General features: G+C 33.3%; 1 protein-coding gene across 1 annotated transcript; it reads left to right on the forward strand.

Moving 5' to 3' along the window:
- Positions 1 to 406: 406 nt before the first annotated feature.
- Positions 407 to 7,114, forward strand: LOC100251926 (endoglucanase 8). Its single transcript, XM_019226010.1, has 7 exons — positions 407 to 844; positions 1,215 to 1,622; positions 1,707 to 1,802; positions 2,045 to 2,245; positions 2,325 to 2,433; positions 2,528 to 2,691; positions 6,726 to 7,114. Exons 1-7 carry the CDS (start codon positions 626 to 628, stop codon positions 7,053 to 7,055), a joined length of 1,527 nt encoding a protein of 508 aa, XP_019081555.1. The 5' UTR covers positions 407 to 625; the 3' UTR covers positions 7,056 to 7,114.
- Positions 7,115 to 22,479: the final 15,365 nt, after the last annotated feature.

The following is a 22,479-nucleotide window of genomic DNA, read 5'->3' on the forward strand; positions in this document are numbered from 1 at the left end:
CGAACACAAAAAGAAAATAGAACTTATTGAAATATGTTTAACTAAAATTTTAAATGAGATTAAAATTTATTCTAATTTTTAAAAAATATTTTTATCTTTTTCTTTTATTCCTGTTTATAAATCTTCTTAATAACAATTATTTTGAGCACAAGTTTAACTTTTTAATTTCAGCCCTTTTGCTGAACTCTCATAATCAGGCGCAGAAGTGTTTGATTAATAATAATAATGAAAAATCATTAGAAAAATTTGCAAATTTATTTAATATATACATTTATAATTTTAATTAATATATATATATATATATATATATATATATAATGAGTAATTAATAAATTGTAATTACTCCTATAAATGGCAACATTCCAAATCTGTTGTATACACGTACTGTAACTGTCATAGTGTATTGGCGCACAATGGAGTTGATTAAGGATCTCTTTCATAGGGCCTGGCACTATGGATCAGTCAAAGACGCTTTTCCTATTTGCTCTATCCCAACATGATTACAAACTTAATTTGTCAATCGGAAGAATCAATGGCGGATCTATGGGCTTAAAGAGTGTCCAAGAAAAGCTGCACTGTCATCATCTGTGTGCAAACTCTCTCCGAGTCTTGGGCTTCATAATTGATGATGAGTGGGGGAAACGTGAGGGTCCAACTAAGGGTGTTGATGGTAGTGATAGGAATGATGATGATGGTGGTTGGGAGGGTGACTTCACAGAATTATGAAGATGCCTTGACCAAGAGCATTTTGTTCTTTGAAGGCCAAAGATCTGGGAGGTTGCCTCCTTCGCAGAGGATGACTTGGAGGAAGGATTCTGCGCTTAATGATGGCACAGAGAGCAATGTAAGTGTCTATATGTCCTATGAGTGTTCAATTCAGTTGTAATTAATGCTATATGTTTGTCAAGAGGCCTTGTTCATGAACTGTTAATTGGGAACGAATTAGTGTATAATGTCTTCAGTTAGACTGATTAATCTGATGAAATTATTATTTTTGGTAGATGTATGGCCTTTGAAAACCAATGTTGAAATGCAGAACAAAGCACACACACTCACACCAGTGATATTATTATGACTAGTACTGTTGGATTTGTATTCTCTTTTCTTCATCTTCAATCATTCAGATTAATTTTAGAAGCAAAAAACCCAGTATATTTTGATAAACATCTGTACCATACCATGACAAATAAAATTAATACCATCAAATTTTTAAGGTGGACTTGGTAGGAGGATACTATGATGCTGGAGACAATGTAAAATTCAATTTTCCAATGGCATTCACCACAACCCTTCTAGCATGGAGTGTGTTGGAATTTGGGCAGTTCATGGGCTCAGACCTGCAATATGCACTAGATGCAATTCGATGGGGCACTGACTACTTCCTCAAGGCAACGAGCATCCCTGGCACTGTCTTTGCTATAGTTGGTGATCCATATGGTGACCATAGTTGCTGGCAAAGGCCTGAAGACATGGACACCCCTCGGACTTCATATGCCGTTACAACAACAAACCCGGGCTCAGAAGTCTCAGCAGAGATGGCTGCTGCCCTTGCAGCCTCTTCCATGGTATTTCAGGCTTATGATGCTCAATATTCCCTTACACTTCTCAACCGGGCTGCAATGGTAACTAGAATTAACCATCATATCATTGTTGGAAGTAATACTTACCATTTTTTGATAGTTCTGACCGTGTTTTTTATTCATTAGGTGTTCGACTTTGCAGATATGTATAGGGGTTCCTATAATGATGTTTTTGGTGCGCTCGTCTGCCCATATTATTATTGTGATGGCAGCGGTTATGCGGTATACATGCTCGAAAGTGTTTAGCTTAATCACATCTTATAAGCCATTTTCAAATATTTTGATCATTTCTAATACAGAAAACCCATTCAGAACTTGTGTTCCTCACCTATCCCATATCACAAACTTTGGACATTCATGAATGGAAATCTATATGCACATTCATCTCTGTTTTTTTTTTTGAAAACCCTAATATTTTAAACATTTAGTAAGAAAGATAAATTCAATGGGGCAAATTCTTACAGGATGAATTGATTTGGGCAGCAGCATGGTTGTACAAGGCAACTAATAACCAGTCTTATTGGGATTATGTTCTTAAGCACATTAACAGCTTGCCGCAGTATATAAAGAGGATGGATACGGATGGAATGCCAGTATCTGGGGGTAGCTTTGCAGAATTTGGATGGGATTCAAAACATGCAGGCATTAACATCCTTGTTTCCAAGGTAATTAAACACATTGACCAGTGCCTTTCTTTGACACAGAAAACCATTCCTCAACCTAAATTTTCTTGCCTTATTGCAGTTGGTAATAGATAGACAACTCAACCCTAGTCCCTTTGTCTTCAACGCTGACAAATTTGCATGTTCCATATTGCCTGAATCACCAACGAAATCTGTCACATACTCTCCAGGTATTCTCATTGCTATCTTATGGTATTAGTTGCAGATGATTTCGATTAGATTATGGTTCATTTGAATGGTATTGTTAATCTAAATATGTATTAGGTGGCCTTCTATTCAAACCTGGATCGTGTAACATGCAACATGTAACAGCACTGTCCTTTCTTCTTCTTGTTTATTCCCGCTACTCAAATGATGCCCAAAGAGGCATTCAGTGCGATAATTTTGTTGTCCCTCCTTCTAGGCTTGTGCAAGTCGCCCAAAGCCAGGTACGGCTGAAACTTTCAAATCAATGGATATATGTTCTATTGTAGTATTTGGAATGCTTAGGAGTTAGTTAAAGGGAAACATAGTCATTTAATGTAAAAAAAACCACAAAAATTTTTATGGGAAAAAATCATATTGAACCTAATATTGATCTTATTCTAGACTAAAGGAGCATAATTTTGTAGTCTATAGACATCTCTTATGCTTATAATTGTATGAAATTTGGATTTGACTACCTAGATCATTAATAGTCTCTTTGGTAGTGATTTTAAAAACCATTTTTACCTTGAAAAGCATTCTTAAAAAAAAAAATAGGTGTTTGACAGAATTTAGAAGACACTTAAAAAATTGAAAAATCAATTATAATATTAAAAAAATCATTTGTAATTATGGACCCCGCATTTCGGCTCAATGCGTTCCCCGCTCGATGGCGAGCTTGATTTTTATTTTGAAAAATGATTTAATTGTATTAAAAGAATGACTTGGAGTCGCCACTTATTTTTGTTTTATTTTTTTTAAAGGGTAAACAAAATAAGAAAGAAAACCCTAAGTGTGACTCCTTATTTGGAAAAGGTGATCTACGAAAAACCGGATCGGGTTCGAGGGTCAGGTAACTTATCGGGAAGGTACAGTAAAGACCGTAATACCCCTCTAAGTCCTTAAAACAGGTCTCTACTAATAAAATGAAGCAATCATGACAATTGATAAAGAAAATAATGAATACCCGAAACTATCATGCACATATAGGAATCAAAACATGTATATAGAAAGACCAAAGTGGGAATAGATACGCACCTGGGTGAGGAGCCACAATAAGCTATCAAAAAGTGAGGTCAGTGCACAATTAAGAAATAATTTCGAGCATGTCATGGAGTAGGATAAATCAAATATGAATAACAATCAAATCAACCAATCAATCAATTAATCGATCAATCACATATATTGGGCCCCCACCAAAGCCCGTTTATTTTGCATGAATTAATTCTGTAAACTCCATCGTTTGGAATTACAGAATTTAAATTCATGCTTATTTTAAATCATTTTAAAAACATGAAAAATTCGAAAGTTGCTCGCCGAAAAGAAAATGGTGGCCAAATTTATTGAAAATGGGATCTTGGGAACCTCAAGAAAATGCTCTAAGGATGGAGAAAAAGGTGGAACGTAGGCTGGACAGAATTCCGGATGAGAGATATCCGAGGAAGGTTGAACGTCGGTAGATAAGATTCCGGATGTGAGACATCCAGAGAAGGTGGAACGTCGGCCGGGTAGAATTCCGGATGTGATTCATCCGAATGGAATGGCGGCGGAGAAGGATTCCAGGTGTGAGACATTCGGATAGAATGGCGGCGGAGAAGAATTCCGGGTGTGAGACATCCGGATGGAATGGCAGCGGAGAAGGATTCTGGGTGTGAGACATCCGGATAGAACGGCGGCGAAGAAGAATTCCGGGTGTGAAACATCCGGATGGAATAGCGGCGGAGAAGGATTCCGAGTGTGAGACATCCGGATGGAATGGCGGTGGAGAAGAATTCCGGGTGTGAGACATCCGGATGGAATGGCGGCAGAGAAGGATTCCGGATGTGAGACATCTGGATAGAATGGCGGCGGAGAAGAATTCCGGGTGTGAGACATCCAGATGGAATGGCGGCGGAGAAGGATTCCGGATGTGAGACATCCGGATGGAATGGCGGCTGATTTCAGTCCAGGTGGAATGAGCTATGCCACGCGTCGCAAAGGGGCCGCCTGCTTGCACACAGGAGAGAGAGCCACGTGGCATTTTTTTAGGGAGGATCCCACAGGTAGGTGAAAGTTTAGAGAGAGAAACGGGTTTGGTGGGTCGTATGGATATGAAGGCTTGGGTGAGTGGTTTTAATGGGTATGCAAAAGAGTGAGGGACAGCATGCACCCATGGGACTCCATGTAAGTGAGGGAATGAGATGGAGAATGAATGAGAGGAAAATGGGTGTGGTGGAGGGTGCCTGATTCCTACAAGCTTGAGTGAGGAAATGGGTATGACGACCTAGAGAGAGAGGTGGATAGATGAACGATGGGTATGGTGGATAAAGGAAAAAAAACATGAGGATGAGATAACGACACGCTTGCATGGGTGCACTCAGGAAGGAAAGGAAAACAAGGAGATAACAGGATAGCAACAAGAAGAAGAACATGAAGACTTTAACCAGCATATCGGACCCATTTCATCGCTTCATCCATGGGTCCAACATCCAGTGAGTCACGATGGAAAATACTCGTTAGAATAGGGCATAAAACATAGCAAACCCTTCCAATATTTAATCAGTAATCACCAAAACAGAACAACCGAACAAGCAGACATGAAAAATCATTGACAATCAAACCTGGACAGTATGAAAAAAATGGAAAATATACAAAAAAACAAATGGTCATACCTGGAAATCTCCCTTCTCAGCTCCGTGTCCTAGACTCTTCCCAGCAACTCTACGCTCTTCTGTTCTTAGCTTTCTACTGCAATTCCACACATACTCCTTCCCTCAAGACTCTTAGAAAAACTCCTCCGTTCTTGTTTTTCTCTCCCTTTTTTCCTCTCTCGAAAAACCTCCTCCATTCCCTGAGCTAAACTCTACACTCTTCCTGTTTCTTTGTATCTCAGATTTGCCTTCCCAACGATCCCTGCTGCAGCCACCTTTTCTGCCTCACTCCTTCTGCAACCACCTTTTTTGCCACCTTTTCGGCCGCCACCTTTTTTGTGCCACTCCTCCTGCAACTTCAAAAAGCGAGGTTGATTCCTTATGGCCACTAAGGATGTGACACGTGGCCCGCTGGGATAGTGACACCTGGCTAAAAATGTGATCTGCAAAAACAAATAGAGAAAAAGCGACCCATGCCTAAATGGGGGTCTACAGTAATGTTTTTTGAAGAAATAATTAATAAGTAATTCTCCTAAAAATACTTCGTAATAAAAACACTAACAAATACATTTTAAATATAGACATCATATAAATGAATCTATAGTCCTAGAGCTTATTGACAGTGATTTTAGAAAAATTATCGATTCACAGTTTACTAGTCGGACTTGCGGTCGAACTGCGGTAGAATTAATAACGTCATAAATATATAATTTATATATTATTAAAATTAAAAATAATTATAAAAATTAAAATTAAATATTATTTAAAAATTAAAATTTTATTTGAAAATCATAAAATTATTTAAAAATCAGAAAATTAGTTTTGAATTAGAAATTTAAATTAAAATCAGAATATTAATTTAAAATTAGAAATTTTTAAATCAAAAACTTATTTTAAAATCAAAATTTCATTTTAAATTATAATGTTTTCATTAATTTAAATTAAAATCACAAGTTTTTAAAATCATAAAGTGAAAAAAAATAAATAATAAAATAAATAATAATTGATATTTTAAAATCGTGAAAAAAATAAAAATAATAAAAATAATAAAAATAAACTAATAAGGTAAGTAAAATAAAATAAAAATCTGTGGGATGTATAAGGGCAACTGAAAAGGAAGGAAAAGGGAGAAGAGAGGCAGTGCCCAGAAGAGGAAGAAGTGGGGGTGGGGGGGCACGCTTGGAGCAAATTCGGAGCAGAAGAAGGATGTGGTGGGGTAGGGGAGGCGCAGGCTGGCAGCAGAAGAAGGATGGGAAGGGGGCTAGCTGAGTAGGGAGGCCCACGTTGGGAGCAGAAGGGTCGCGGCAGCTGAGGCGGAGCTGGAAGTGGGGAAAGGTGAGGGGGGTTTTTGAACCGTTCCATTCACCCGAAACTGGTCGGGTCAGCCGGTTCCAGTGATTCTATGCCAATTCAAAGGCTGTCTGGCTCAAATAGATGAACCGGACCGGATTCATGACGGCCAACGGTCGAATCGATCCGGTTTTTAAAACACTGAAAAATACTTTACTGAAAACATCTAGAGGAAAAACAATATCAAAACCCTCTTAGTAAGTGGGCTTGGTATCTATTTTTACACTTTGGCTTACCATTTGTCCAACGGAACAGTGTCTTATATGTAATGATTGAAGCTGATGTATGGGTTTATGCAGGTGGATTACATCTTAGGAAAAAATCCATTGGGTATGTCATACATGGTGGGATATGGAAACAGCTTTCCGCAGAGGATACACCATCGAGCCTCATCCTTACCTTCCGTGGATGCATACCCCGCTCACATCGACTGTCAAGGCGGATCGCAGTACTTTCAAACAGAAAATCCTAATCAAAACTTACTAATAGGAGCTGTTGTTGGAGGACCTGCAGCAGATGATTCATATGTAGATTTTCGCATTGATGTTTCACAATCAGAGCCAATCACGTATATAAATGCTCCTCTTGTGGGGGCATTAGCATACTTCAAAGCATTTCCATCCTCATAGAATGTCTTATTACAATGAGCTCACTTGAACAGGGTATTGTTTTATTTTTGCTATCTAAATAAATTTGATGTAGCCTCGAAACCATGCTCGGCATTTTTTTTTTTTTTTCTTTTATAATCGTGGGTGTCCGAGCTAGCTTACGTGCATCTCAACTAATCCTACGGGGCCCTGAAGTTAACGACCGGGTAAACCTCTAACGGTCCTGATGAGACTTGAACTGGTGACCATTGGGGAGCAAACCCAAGGCCAAACAATACTCGGTATTTTATGAAGGGTTATTTGAATACACAAGTCAAAATAGTGACTAAATTACAAAAATACCCCTCTTATTAAGTGTGTTGAAATACCGTGTGAACAAGTTTACTTCCTTGTTTATTAGTATGTTCAATTAATGATAGTGTATTTTGCATTTAAATAAGTTAGGAAGAATTACCCTATAGGGTGGACTGTGATTGATAATGACCCAAAAGTGTCATTAACTTTGATAATTCTATCAAAACTCTCAAAATATAAAAACTCAAATATATTCTTATATCTTTTACTTTAAAATCAAATAGATTTCATAAATTTTGAAATGTTTAATTTTGCAATATAACTATTAAAAAAACATTATAATAAAATATTTGTTTTTATATTTTTTTTGTTACATAGATTTCGTAAATTTTATTACTAGTTTTACAATCTAAAAATATTACAATTAAATAGAATTTGTAAATTTTGAATTGTTTAACTTTACAATATGATTATTAAGAAAATATTATAATAAACTTTTTTATAATTATTAAAAAACGAAATTAAGACATGTCGTAATGTATTAGCATATTAATATTGTAAGTTGAATAAAATAAAAATAATATTAATAGTAATACATATAAATAATATAATAATGAATTATAAATTATTTTTTATTTAATTATTATTTTAAAAATATTAGAAATAACTTATCTAAAAGTAATAATCATAACAATAATAATAATAATATATAGCATAATAATTTTACAAATTATAGTTTCATTTTAATAATTAAAAATATAAAGTTGTTATATTTTTTATTATATAGATTTCATACATTTTGGAATGTTTAATTTTGTAATATAACTATTAATAGCAATCATTTTTATAACAAAAATCATAAATTAAAAAATGTCTTCTAAGGTTAATTACAGTAAAGAGAATTTTAAGGAGTATAAGACAAAACTATTCACAAGTGTTTGTTTAAAAAATAAAAATTAAATTAAGTTATGTCTTAATGTATTATATATTTAAAATAATAATATTGTAAAATCAATGCATTGTTATCATTTCTATAACTTAGATATGATATTAGTTCTATTAATAATATAAAACTAATATCATAAAAAATAATAATGATGATGTGTTCACAATAATAATAATAATAATTTAATTAGTCTTAATGTAGCATATAAAGCATAAAAGGCAAAAAAGAAAATAAGAATAATTTTTTAATAAAGCTTACATGCCTTAAGAATTAAAAAAAAAATAGTAATTATCTTTTAGGGGTTTTTTTGTATTAGTAATAATAAAAATATAATAATATCATTTTTAATATAATATTAAAAATCTGAATAATAATCATAAAAATAGATGATATTAATAAGAACGATATTATTAAATAACATGAATGGTTTAAAATATTAATATCATAAATAATAATATCAATAATAATAATAATAACGTGTAAAAAAGTACAAAAGAAAAATAATAGAAAGGTAAAGTTAAATGAGAATAGGAGAAAAAAAAACAAAAAAAAAAAAAAAAGTACACTTAGAATTTTGAAATTGTCAACTTTCCAAAGGAGTTATCATTCTCCCATTCTCATTTTACAACACTGGTGATTTTAGTGCATTAATATGATTAGATTAAATTGACAATTATATTTCTTTCATCTTAATGCAAGACTTCATATTCTTCTATGACTTGCACTCCAATGAAAACTCAAGAGTTATTGCAAAATCAGTGAGTCACAAAAAGGATAATGACTTTTACAAGTGGCATAAAGTTGACTTTAGGAGTTAAAAATTTGATGTTTAATTTTAATTTAAAAGATGGATTTTTATGATCAAGCCATCAATTACATGGACAAAAAAAATCGCAATTTAGGGGATTCTTGGTTTTAAAGCTATTAAAAAAGCACTCCAATTCACGTACAAAGATTTGAACCTAGGATTGCAAGAACCAAAGGTATGACCCTGCCAGAGCAAATATATACGTAAAAGTTATGTAAATAAGTTAATTTTATAAATTATATTAAAGATAATTAAAATTGTTTTTTATAGTAATTAAATGCAAGACAAGTATAAATTTTTAAATAAAATTATCAATTTAAAGAAAAACTACTTATATATACACATCACTTCTTTCATTTCCTCCAATATCTTTAAACTAAATATATTATAATTTTAGTATTAATGTGTCTTCAAATTCGAAATATTATTATCTAATGTAAATATTATTGTTTAATGTTACAATATTATATATATACATTATTCTATATTCTAAAAATTCAACTACTGATACATTTATGAAAATCAATATTTTTTTTCTTGCTCAATTATTGGTATTTGTTGCTCAAGCATCTAAAGCATTCAAGTGGTGCTTAAAAGTGTTCAAGCATTACCTAAAGGTGCTCAAGCACACGTTAAAAGCACTCAAGTAGTCGAAAAGTGAAATGCCTAAATTCAGTTTGAAAAGTTTATCATTTTTGTTAAACTCATTCTTGATGTGTAATAAACCTAGAAGTCATTCCATTTTGCGATAACCCAAAACTTGCAAAATTGTTTACTTGCATTCTTTGGTTTATGAGAGAGAATTATATCCCCTCAAGGTGTTGAAGAGTCTACTAAGGAATATGATGATACTGTGTTGCAAACATGAGGTTAAGTGTAGGTATTGAGGTGTAAGTCTCACCATCTCTCATTCATTAGCACTCTATAATTTTTCATTAGCTGATATTTGTAAATTTATTTCTCTTAACTGATCAAACATTAAGATTTTGTTTGGGAAGTATTTTCAAAAACAATTTTGAAAAATAGTTTTTAAAAAATATTTCTTAAAACTTTTCTTTGATATTTTGTTGAACAAAAGTTTATTTGAAAAATTATAATGTTTTTAACCTACTTTTTATGTTTTTAGATATTTTTTAAAAAATAATTTTTATCCATAGTGTTTCAATCATATTAATATAATTATTTTTAAAAACAAAAACCTCAAAAAATAAGTAAAAACTATGGATGGCAATGGGGTGGGTTTGGGATAAGGCACCCTATCCCAAAATATATAATTATTTTCCATCCTCGTCCCAAACCTGGAGTAAGACAAGGTATGCGCTCTCATTCCCATTTTCAAACAACTATTAAAATCTCATCCCTATCTCGTCCTAACCCGAGCATGTGTTTCCAAGGTGGGGGTAGGGTAGGGCTAGGTTGGGCTTGACTACTTTGCTTTATAAGAAAATGATGTCTAGAGACAAGCACCACTCAAATTCTGACAATTCTATTAAATTTATCTTTCACATATAGATTATAATATACATATTCTAAATAACTCCAAATTTATAATACACCAAAAAAATACCAAATAGTATGAACAATTACATATTTGTAATAACAATTTTAAAAAATAAGGAATCAAAAATCTGCAAGCAGCTCAATAAGCAAGACACAATTTGTAGGATCATGTTGTAAACCCTAGCCATACATTGATTCATTGAACATGCCTCCAAGATCAAATCCTGGATGGTCCTTGTACCATAACCTAAGGCCTTATCATTCGATCCTGGTAGCCAGAAATAAGATGTTCCCTTATGGATTTTGAGTTCAAACAGGAAAAAGCAAGAAAAACTAGTCTATGATTTATTCTAACCTTCCAGGAAAAATCTAGGGCCATGTAGTTTTGTATCATCTCTCTCAAAGCAGTAGTGCCATAAGTAGCAAGAGTTTTCTTTATGGTTATTGCTAGTGCATCAACATCAACTAGGTCAATCCTATCACACTAAAAATATACCATGGACATGCTTCATTAGTTACGAACATGATTCCTCATTTCTAAGGAAAAGTAGAAAAATGAAGTGAATGGAACATGATAAACTTACTTCAACACTGAAGGGTCCCATATGGAATCCTGTGAAACCCTTTTTAACAATGTCAACAAGCCTACCAATTGACGCACAAAGAGGCATCTATGAAATGTAGGGAGCAATAAACAAGCAAAAGGAAAACTGATAAGTGACTTGAGTTGCATACAAGACTGAACAATGCATTAAACTCATCAATAATTGAAACAAGCAAAACGCTCCACCATTCCAAACATAATAAGAAGAAATAACAACATGAAGAAAGAGATCGAAAAACCTGATTGATTGAATCTTTTAGTGAAATCATTGGTTGAGTTGGTTGTTGCAACTGTGGCATAAATGAAGGAAAGTAACCATCATCCTATAGTGGAATACGCCTATTCATTTTGTCCCTGTTTTTTCTATGTTGTCTAAGAGTATTATGCATTTGTTCTGTCGAAGGAAAGTTAAAGAAATATAAGCAAGTCAATTACATCTCAACCATTAAAGACAACAACATAAACAAGATACTTGTTCACTTTTCTAAATGAATTAACTATAATTATTTTTATAGTAATGGTTGATGATTTGATATAATCTGACCCATAAAATATAGCAAAAATGGCGAAAAGAGTGCATGTAATCGGGAAAAGACTTTGTCCATGAGTCAGATTGGAAAAAATGTATTCTTTCCTTTGAGCAATAGTCATATACAATGGCTTTCTATGAAACATATACCATGTAAGACATCCAAGGATGAGATGATTGGAAGCCTAAAGAATAAACGTGACTACTTCTACTGATAAAAATAAAAAGATCTTATGTATCAAACAAATTGTGAAAAAAAAAAAACATGTATGCATGGAGAGAGAAGAAGTGAAAATACAAGAATTGTTAAAGCACCATAAATTCTATTGAAATTCATTGTTTAATTGATTGCATTGTCCACATTAACTTATTCATGAGATTCATTTATTCTCATGTTGTGAGAAGTCTTTTAACTTAATACAGTTTCCAATAAATAATTTTAAACTGAAGTTGACCCCTTTAACTTAATACACTTCCTCTATTCTAAAGTCATCGCCTAAAAAATAATTAAGATTCACAAACAAGTATTTGACGCATACTAATTCTTCTCTAAAAAATTTTAGCAAATTTTGCCATTTTGTAATTTCAACTAACTATTATTTACATTGCCCAAACTTCCAGGCTTTTATTACAATTATTATGACATCACGTTAAATCAGAAACATATAACACATGCATCACATTTATAAATTGTGTCTTGGTATATGTCTTATACCAGTTCATCCACAAAGCAAAAATAATCCATCTAAAATCAACTTATGCAAATTATAAGAAGGTAACTTTTTTGTCCCTTTAGATTACAAGAATAGAACAGTTGTAATGTCCAGACACAACAAGGTTTATGTTTATGATTGACTTTTCCTTTCAAAATTGGGAAAAAGAACCAAAGAAGAGGTGGCAAGAAAAAACTTCACCCAAATATTAACGTATGGCTATGTTTTGCTTTTACTTTTCTTAAGTAAGGAATTGTTTGGTCATGCATAAAACGAAGTCCTCATTTGAATTAAGAATTATCTCATGAAACAAAATTGGGAATCATTAAATAAATAAATAATTAATTAATTCAGAGATAACAAATCATAAAATAAGTAAGTAAAAGTGCATTGATGAAGGCAAACATAACCAAAAAGTTGTGAAAGGTTCTCATTTATAATTTCCAATTAAGTCTACAATACATAACCAAAAAGCATTTATTTTAATTCCTTGTATCATAATAGACTAGCAATAGTGGAGCAACAACAATATAATACAAAGATGAAAACTAAGCAGCTATAAGTTTTAAAACTCATCAGAGTTACTACTAGCCTAGTAAAACAAGGAAACCAAAAATGAGAAAGTAAAAAATCACCATTAGTGAAATGGTTACCATTTTGTAGGGTATAGGATTAGAGTGAATATTTCAAATCAATAAGATCGACTAGCAATAGAAATAGCTAGAGATGAGTGTGAGGAAACATCATGGTACTTTTTGGAGCCAAACCAATGTTAGATTCCATGGTACCTATTGCATAAACAAGGGTAAATTAAGGATACATTCTTGGAAACAATTCAATCTAAAAGATTGAATGCATTAAAAAATGAGAGATAGGTAAATGATTTAAGTTTTAACCACCCCAGCCTGCACAACCACCTTCTTCAAAAAAAATCTTACCATTTGTTTTCTTCAAATATAAACTTCTATAGGTAAAATCAACATTTGCAACCATTGCACTTATGAAACCAAATCTGTTAAGATTGGCAATGATTAACAATTCAACATACAAGACATCCCAAAATACAACATCCAAAATTAAAAGATATCCATAAACTTAACAACATTAATTTTAAAAAAAAATTACAAAGAAATTGTTAACGTCTCAAAATATGTCTCTATTCAGGTAAAAAAACTTAAAGCACAAGTGAATCATTATTTTCATCCATAATTGTGAGTTAAAGTTGTGAGTCATGAATCAAAGAATCGCCTAGTAAAAAAAACAACTAAAAAAACATAAGTAACTTTACTAAATATTTTAATATAAAACCATTCATAGAATTGATAATTTTGTAAATTGGTTACCTTCCATTTCCTTGCATAATCAACTTTGAGCACATATTAAGGCCTCCAAAGTATATGGATGAAGCCTATTATGATGTTTTGATTTTGTCCTACCACCCGTGCTAGAGGTTGACTTTGATGTAATTGTAGATACTAGAATATCATAGATATCTTGAACAATCATCTACAAAGTTGAATACTTTATACTATTTGTCTTCCACCAACTTAAAACATCAAAATCTAAAGTCCTTGGCAGAATAGACTTCTCTAAGTAATAATCTAACTTCGACTTTGTATGACTTTCTCCAATAATACTACGAAAAAATAAGTCAAACTTTGAAAGAGGATCTTGTTCATCATTGTTAAACTTCGAAAAAGTTGAACTTGATGAAGTACCATAGGATGAAGTTTCTTCCCCCAACTTAGACTTTGATTGATACTTAGAAAGTAACTCATAATATGCTCCACGATTTTTTTCTATCTCATTTGAAGTTTTAGTCTCATACATTATTGGGAAGTAAAACTCTAAAATCTTCATCTTGTATCTTGGGTCAGATATAGTTGACATTATCATCACAGTATGACACCCACTCTAATACTTGTCAAACTTTTGCAACATACTTGATGTCATCATTCTCACAACATCATTAAAGCAAATAAATCAATCATACAATGTCTCTTTGATGAAGAAAGTATTTGCAGTGGGATGATTTCGCCCTAAAAATAACTTTGTTATGTTATAAAACAATTTCAATCTTCCACATAGTTCTTTTGTCATATTTCATTCTTCCTCCAATGGCACAAACATATAATGTTTTTCAGGTTGCTTCAAACATGGGAACACATCTTTATATGTTATAGCTCTTAATAACATTAAGTATGTAGAATTCCATTGTGTTTTACAATCAAGACTTAACTTCTTATTGCATGAAATACGCAATTGGCGAGATGCATCTTCAAACTTTTCCACTATTGATGGTGTTGCCGAAAAATATGCAACACTCTTACAATTTTTTTCAATTTTTACTCCAATAATATCCAAACCTTTTTTCACAATTAACTTCAAGACATATGTTGCACATTGCATGTGAAAATTTTTTCACATACTCCTTCAAACGTCAAAGATGAATTATGTGAAGCTTGTCCCAAATATGTTGGAAACAGGTGACAAATAGAGGTTTGGTTAAAATGTCGACAATCTAATAAAAAAAAAGAACATAGTGCATGGAAAGCTTATGTTGAAGAATCTTCTCACAAACAAAATATACATCAAGCTCGATATGTTTTATGTGAGCATGAAAAACTAGTTTATTTACAAGGGCAATAGAGCTAAGGTTGTCACACCAAATCATCAACGGATGTTGAAGAGAAACTCAAAGTTCTTGAAATAGAGGCTGAACCCATGTGAGTTCAGTTGTTATATTGGCAAGACATCGATATTCAACCTCAGTGGATGATAAAAAGACAATGATTTACTTTTTTGCACTCTAGGTAGCCATTGGTAGATTTGTGATCATTTGGGTTAGAGGCCTAATAGGCATTAAAGAATGCTACTGGATTAAGGAAAGAATGAAACTTGAAGAGAATACCAAAGTTTCTAGTGTCACGAAAGTAATGAAATATGTGTTTAACAACTTTCTAATGTGGCTCCAAGGGTTCATTAATGAATTGGAAGACATAATTGACTATAAAAACAATTTCTAAACATACGAGTGTCATATTGGACTACCAACATTGTTGCGATAGAGGTGAGAGTCACTAAGAAAATCTATTATATGAATTGAAAAAGAAATACCACTAGCCATGGGAGAAGAAATTGGCTTAGCTTGATCTATGTGTGCTTCAAGAAGGATGTTAATAATGTACTTATGTTAGGATAAAAGAACACCTTAAGGTGTATGAGTAAATCCCTAGCTAAGAAAATATGATGGAACACCAAAATCCTTCAAGGCAAATGAAGCTTGAAGTTGGTGGATGAAATGCTAAATTTTGGTAGAAGAGTTGGCGTTTACTAGAACATCATCCACATATATAAAAACATAAAGAGTGACTATCTTCGAATTTGAGGAAAAGAGAAGTGTTGGTGTTAGAAAATCAAAATCTAATGCTAATAAGCACATAATGAAGTTGTTCAAACCAAGCCTGAGGAGCTTGTTTGAGTCCATACAAAGCTCTATGAAGTTTACAAACTTGGTTAAGATGAGAATTGTTGAAAAAACTAGGAGATTATTCCATGTATATGACTTTTTTAAGAAAGCCATGGAGAAAAGCATTATTAAAATCAAGTTGGCACATGGCCCATTTGTGAGAGATAGTCAGAAAAAGAATTACATGAATTATTACAGGTGCAAACAGAATAGAAAATGAATATATTTTTTTTATTCTATTCTATATTTAAAACTGTATACACGACATCCTCTTCATAGAGGATTTTTCTTAACAGAAAAATAAGAAACAACTTAACAACCTAACAATATACAACTGTCTAACATATTACAAAAAAATAAATCTCCTAATATCTTGTACATCTAAATATCCTAATATCTTGCTAATTATCTCAGTTGATCCTATCTTTTTCAACACTCCTCCTCAAGTTGGCTTAAAGATATCTTTTATAGCCAGCTTGCCAATAAGTCTGTCAAACTGCTTTGTAGGAATTCCTTTTGTAAGCACATCAGCCACTTGCTCAGTACTAGGAATATACGGCATACATATCAGTCCATTCTTGAGTTTTTCCTTAATAAAGTGTTTGTCTACCTCCACATGCTTTGTTCGGTCGTGAAGTACTAGATTATGAGCTATTAAAATAGTTGTTTTGTTGTCACAACACAATTTCATTGGTAGGGTACTTGAGATCTTCAATTCTTCCAATAGTTGTCTAATCCACAACACCTCACAGATTCCAAGAGCAACTGATCTGAACTCAGCCTCTGTACTACTCCTAGCCACCACATTCTGTTTTTTGCTTCGCCAAGTGACAAGGTTACCTCCAACAAAGGTGTAGTAACCAGAGGTTGAACGCCTATCTACTACACACCCAGCCCAATTTGCATCTGTAAATGCTTCAACTTGTAGGTGCCCATGACCTATAAACAATAAACCCTTTCCAAGTGACCCTTTTAAATATCTAAGGAATCTATAAACAACATCAAAGTGTTGTTGTCCAGGTGCATGCATGAACTGGCTCACCATGCTTACTGCAAAAGCAATATCCAGATGCGTATGTGACAAGTAAATTAGCATCCCAACTAGCCTTTGATACTATTTTATCCTTCACTCCATCATCTTTGGATGGTAGCAATTTTATGTTGGATTCAATAGGTGTCTGGACTGGTTTACAACCTAGTTATCCTGTTTCACTAAGTAAATCAAGGACATATTTACTTTGGTTTACAAATATATCTTCTTTGGATCTACCAAACTCCATTCCAAGGAAGTACTTTAAGGCTCCCAAATCCTTGATTTCAAATTCTGCTACAAGTCTTCTTTTCAATCTTTCCAACTCTTCTTCACTGCTAATCAAAACTATATCATCCACATAAACAATCAGAATAGCAATCTTACCATCTTTACTGTGTTTATAGAACATAGTATGGTCAACTTGGCTCTAACAGTAGCCACAATTCCTTACAGTTTTTCCAAATATCTCAAACCAAGTTCTAGGAGATTGTTTGAGACCATATAGGGAATTTTTTAATTTGCAAACTTTGTTTGATCCAAGCTTCTCCTCGAATCTAGGTAGTAGGTTCATAAATACTTCCTCTTCCAAATCTCCATTTAGAAAGGCATTTTTTATGTCTAACTGGTGTAAAGGCCAATTGAAATTTACAACCAAAGATAACAAAATTCTCGTCTAAGTTTATCTTGGCTACAGGAGAAAAATTTTCCTGGCAATCAATACCATAGGTTTGAGTAAATCCTTTTGCTACTAGTCTCGCCTTGTATCTTTCTATGCTCCCATCAACTTTACATTTCATAGTAAAAACCCATTTACAACCTACAGTTCTTTTCTCCTTAGGTAAATCCACTAACTCCCAAGTACCACTTCTTTTAAGAGCATTCATCTCCTTCATTACTGCTACTTTCCAATTTGGATCATCAAGGGCTTCTTGAATGTTTCTTGGAACCAATATGTGTGAGATTTTTGAAGTAAAGGCTTTATGAGTTTTAAAGAGTTTTTTATATGATAGATATTTGGCAATGGGATATTTAGTGCAGGTTAATGTACCTTTTCTAAGGGCTATAGGAATATCAAGGTCTAAAGAAGAAATGAAAGGAATTGAAGGTAGGTTAAGAGTAGGACTACCTGTGATATCGAGAGCTTCAGTTCCCGAAGGTCCAGATTTGTCATTACCAAGAGGAACATGTTGACTTTGACTTTTCTAATGAGTCTTTCTCTGAGTATAAACCAGACGCTCAGTATTTGGTTGTATTGATTCTCTCCTTATTTCAGATACAGTAATGTTTGGCATTATATGACTAGAATTTTTGTCAGTCTTATCACATTGTTCCTCAGGATTATAAATAAGAGGTGGAGTAGTAGTTAAAATTGTATTTGGTAATGGAGTGGGAGATGAATCCCAAAAAATTTCTTTAATTACATCATTTTCCCCCTGAAGAGAATTTTTGTTAAAAAAAGATTTATCTTCAATGAAAGAGACATCCATACTCTCATACATTTTTCTGGTTTGGGGATTATAGCATTTATACCCTTTTTTATTAGAGGCATACCCAATGAAAACACATTTTTCTGCCCTTGGATCAAGTTTAGACCGATTATGATTAGGTAGGTGAACGAAAACACTACAACCAAAAACTTTTAGGGGTAAGTTAGAGTACATTCTAGATAAAGGAAAGATCTTTTGATAACATTCTAGTGGTGTGCTATACTTAAGAATTCTAGTAGGCATTCGGTTAATGAGATAGGAGGCTTTCAAAACAGCTTCCCCCAAAAAGTATTTTGGAACATTCATGGAAAACATAATAGCATGAGCCACTTCAAGTAAATGTTTATTTTTTCTTTCAGCAATTCCATTTTGTTGAGGGGTATTCACATAAATAGATTGATGGTTGATACCTTTTTCTTTCAAAAAAAAAACTACCCAAAAATTCATTAAAATACTCAGTTCCATTATCAGTGTGAAAAATGCCAAATTTTACTTGGAACTAAGTTTCAATCATGTTATAAAAAGTTTGGAAAATTTTTCCAACTTCTGATTTTTCTTTCATCAAATAAACCCAACATAAACGTGTATGATCATCTATGAAGGTAACAAACCATTTTTTTTCCAAAAATAGTTATAATTTTTTAAGGTCCCCATACATCACTATGTATTAAATTAAATGGTTTTGAGGAAACATAAGGTTTTGGATAATAAGTAGTACGATGACTCTTAGGTAAATAGCAACTTTCATAATAGAAAGATGAACAATCCAATCCTTTAAACAAAGTAGGAAAATAATGTTTAAGATATAGAAAACCAAGGTGTCCTAGTCTTAAGTGCCAAAACATTAGTTGTTCATAAACAGAAAGAGAACTAACACTACTAAGGCCCTGAGCCCGTTTATTAGAGAAAACATCATCAAAGTAGTAAAGACCATCTATCAACTTAGCACTGCCAATCTTTTTCCTCGAGTTTTGGTCTTGAAATTCACAGTGAGAATCATAGAAAAAAACACGACAATTAGAGTCTTTGGTAAGTTTACTCACAGACAAAAGATTACATGCTAGTTTTGGAACATGGAGAACAGATTTAAGATCTATGTTCTCAGATAATTTTACCAAGCCTTTTCCGGCTATAGGTGAGAAACTACCATCTGTGATCCTAATTTTTTCACTGCTAGAACATGGTGAATAAGTATTGAATAGATTCGAAAAACTAGTCAAATGGTCAGAAGCTCTAGAATCAATTATCCATGGAGTAGAATTGAAACAACATGAAAAGACATTAGGTGCACTATCTGTTTATGCTAGAGAAACACTAGGAATACCCGATAGAGAATTAGATTTTAGCATTTTCAGAAGGTGATCCATCTGCTCCTTGCTGAAGGGACTTGACTTTGATTCATTGATAGTAGCATTGGCCTTAGGATTTGAACGATAGATTCTCCCTTCGAGCTTGTTGTTCTACCAATTTTTTGGTTTTCCATGGATTTTCCAGTAGGTTTCTCGAGTGTGGCGTGGTTTGTTACAATAATCGCATCAGACCTGTGGCCTTTCTCCAGGCCTTGGCTGAAAACTGGATGTTTTATTGGCAGAATCTTTAGCAACACTAAGAACAGAACTTTCAACAATTCCGCTATTAGATTTCTTTCCCAACATTACGTGTCGGCAGCTTTCTTTCCTTTGAACTTCAACAAAGACTTTGCTGATTTTAGGAAGAGAAACTCTATCAATAATTCGTCCTCTAACTTCATCAAACTCTACATTGAGTCCAACAAGAAACTTATAAATCCTATAAGCCTCCATAGTCTGTTTGTAATGATTAGCATCATCAGTGGACTTCCATTCGTAGTCATTGAACAGATCCAAATCCTGTCAAAGAAGCTTCAATGAACTGAAGTATTTGGTGACAGATTCTTCTCCCTTCCGAATCTCACCAAGTTTAAGGGTCAGTTCATACACTTGGGATTGATTACCCAAATCAAAGTACATCTTACTCACATTGTCCCACAATTCTTTGGCTGTGAAGTAGCACATATAATTGGAGTCAATCTTCTCATTCATGGAGTTCATGAACCATGTCATCACCATTGAATTTTCTGCATCCCAGGTTGTGTACAAAGGATCCTCTGATGCCGGTGCCACCTTGTCTCTAGTCAAGTACCTGATATTTCCTCTCCTTCTAAGATATATGCGAACTGATTGAGACCATCTTAAAAAATTATCACCATTGAGGCGAATAGTGGTAATCTAAACAGGATGGGATTCGGTATTATGGGTTTGGATTGCAGGTTTAATTGCTGGGCTAGAAGAGGAAACAAGTGGGTTTGGCTCAAAAGAAACGTCAAACATGGCTACTGGGTAGGAAAAGAAATATGCAGAAAAAAAAATCGCAAGGGTTTTTTTGGGTGAATTAGGGTGGCTCTGATACCATGCAAACATAATAGGAAATGAATATATATTTTCTTTTATTCTATTCTATATTTAAAACTGTATACACGGTATCCTCTTTATAGAGGATTTTTCTCAACACAAAAATAGGAAACAACTTAACAATCTAACAATATACAATTGTCTAACAAATTACAAAAAAATAAATCTCCTAATATCTTGTATATTTAAATCTCTTAATATCTTGCTAATTATCTCAACCGATCCTATTTTTTTCGACAGTAGGTTTAATGACCAAACTAAATGTATCATGAAAATCGAAACCTAGAACTTAGTGAACCCCTTGGTCACTAAACGAGCTTTGTATTTGTTAACCAAGTCATTGGAATTTTTTTTAATTTTGAAAACCCATTAACAAGCCACAAGTTAATGGTTGGGAAGAAGTGGAATAAAGGACCAAGTGTTATTAGAGCAAATATCCTAAAATTCCAAGTCCTAAGGACATGCCACTCATTGATGGAAAATACTTTAGAAATAGAACGAGGTTTAAAAATGGGAAGAGTAGGAGCACACGTTGACAAGTAGGTTTTAGGTTTGAAAATACCATTCTTGGATCTAGTAAGCATGGGTGGTTATTTTGAAGGAATGAATGAGATATAGATTGATGTGTAAGGATGAACCACTTGTAAGTGAAGAAGGAGACGTGGGTGGAGAAGAAATACTGGAAGGACAACTAAGAACAATGAGAGGTATGTGAAAACGTTGACATGATGAAAAAACAACAATGTGGGTGAAAGTTGCTGGTTGAAGAAAATGAAAATGTGATTTATCAAATGAGATATGAGATGTGATATAAATTTTTCTATTTGGGTCAAGACACGTGAATCCTTTCTAATACTCAAAATAACCTAGAAATATAAAAGAGATCGAATGGTAGGCAAATTTGTGAGTGTTGTAGAGATGAATGTGAGTATAGAACCTACAAACAAAAACTCGAAGATAAGAATAGAGAGGTTTATGGTGGAAGAGAACCTCAAATAGAGATTGTTAGTTAAGAATCAGAGTGGGCAAATGATTGATAATGTGAATAGTAGTGAGGAAAGCATGATCCCAAAGATTGAGAGAAAAATGAGATTGCGTTAAAAGGGTAAGACCCATTTCTATGACATGTCGATGTTTATGCTTAACCATTGATCTATTTTGTTCATGATATTGTCAAGGTTTGGTGTCTAGTGATTTGTTGCTCCTGAATCTGGGAACCAACATGAGTCATTTATCATTTCAGGGTTTTCAAGCATAGTATTCATGAGTAGCATATTAGAATTATAATTTAGATATTGAAATTCTTTATCAATCTATAGAAACATTAAACAGCTTTGTGACCAGATTTATGACATTTGACACTAGTTTTGAGATTTCAATAGACCCAACACAACCTCATCCTCTCCCACATTCAGGCACTTAAGTTGAATGTCTTCCTCTTATGCTATGATATTATTTTTTTTCCTTGACTAAAGTGAGGTGTGATATTGGAGTTTAATGTGGCTATGTTAATATCTAAGGAACTATTCTCTATTAAGTTGTGATGGTGTTGTTCCAATTTGGTCTCATTTTCCATTAGCAAGGCTATAATATCTTCAAACTTGAGTGGTTCACTTCTTGAAGTGATGAAGAC

Source organism: Vitis vinifera, chromosome 16 (genome assembly GCF_030704535.1).
Source record: "Vitis vinifera cultivar Pinot Noir 40024 chromosome 16, ASM3070453v1".
NCBI classification, from domain to species: Eukaryota; Viridiplantae; Streptophyta; class Magnoliopsida; order Vitales; family Vitaceae; genus Vitis; species Vitis vinifera.

Bases quoted from the DNA above. Each gene is read 5' to 3' on its own strand.
- LOC100251926 (XM_019226010.1), top strand. From the start codon at position 626: ATGATGAGTGGGGGAAACGTGAGGGTCCAACTAAGGGTGTTGATGGTA. The intron at 1,623-1,706 runs GTAACTAGAATT...TTTATTCATTAG, and splicing joins TTCTCAACCGGGCTGCAATG to GTGTTCGACTTTGCAGATAT. The intron at 1,803-2,044 runs GTATACATGCTC...AAATTCTTACAG, and splicing joins GTGATGGCAGCGGTTATGCG to GATGAATTGATTTGGGCAGC.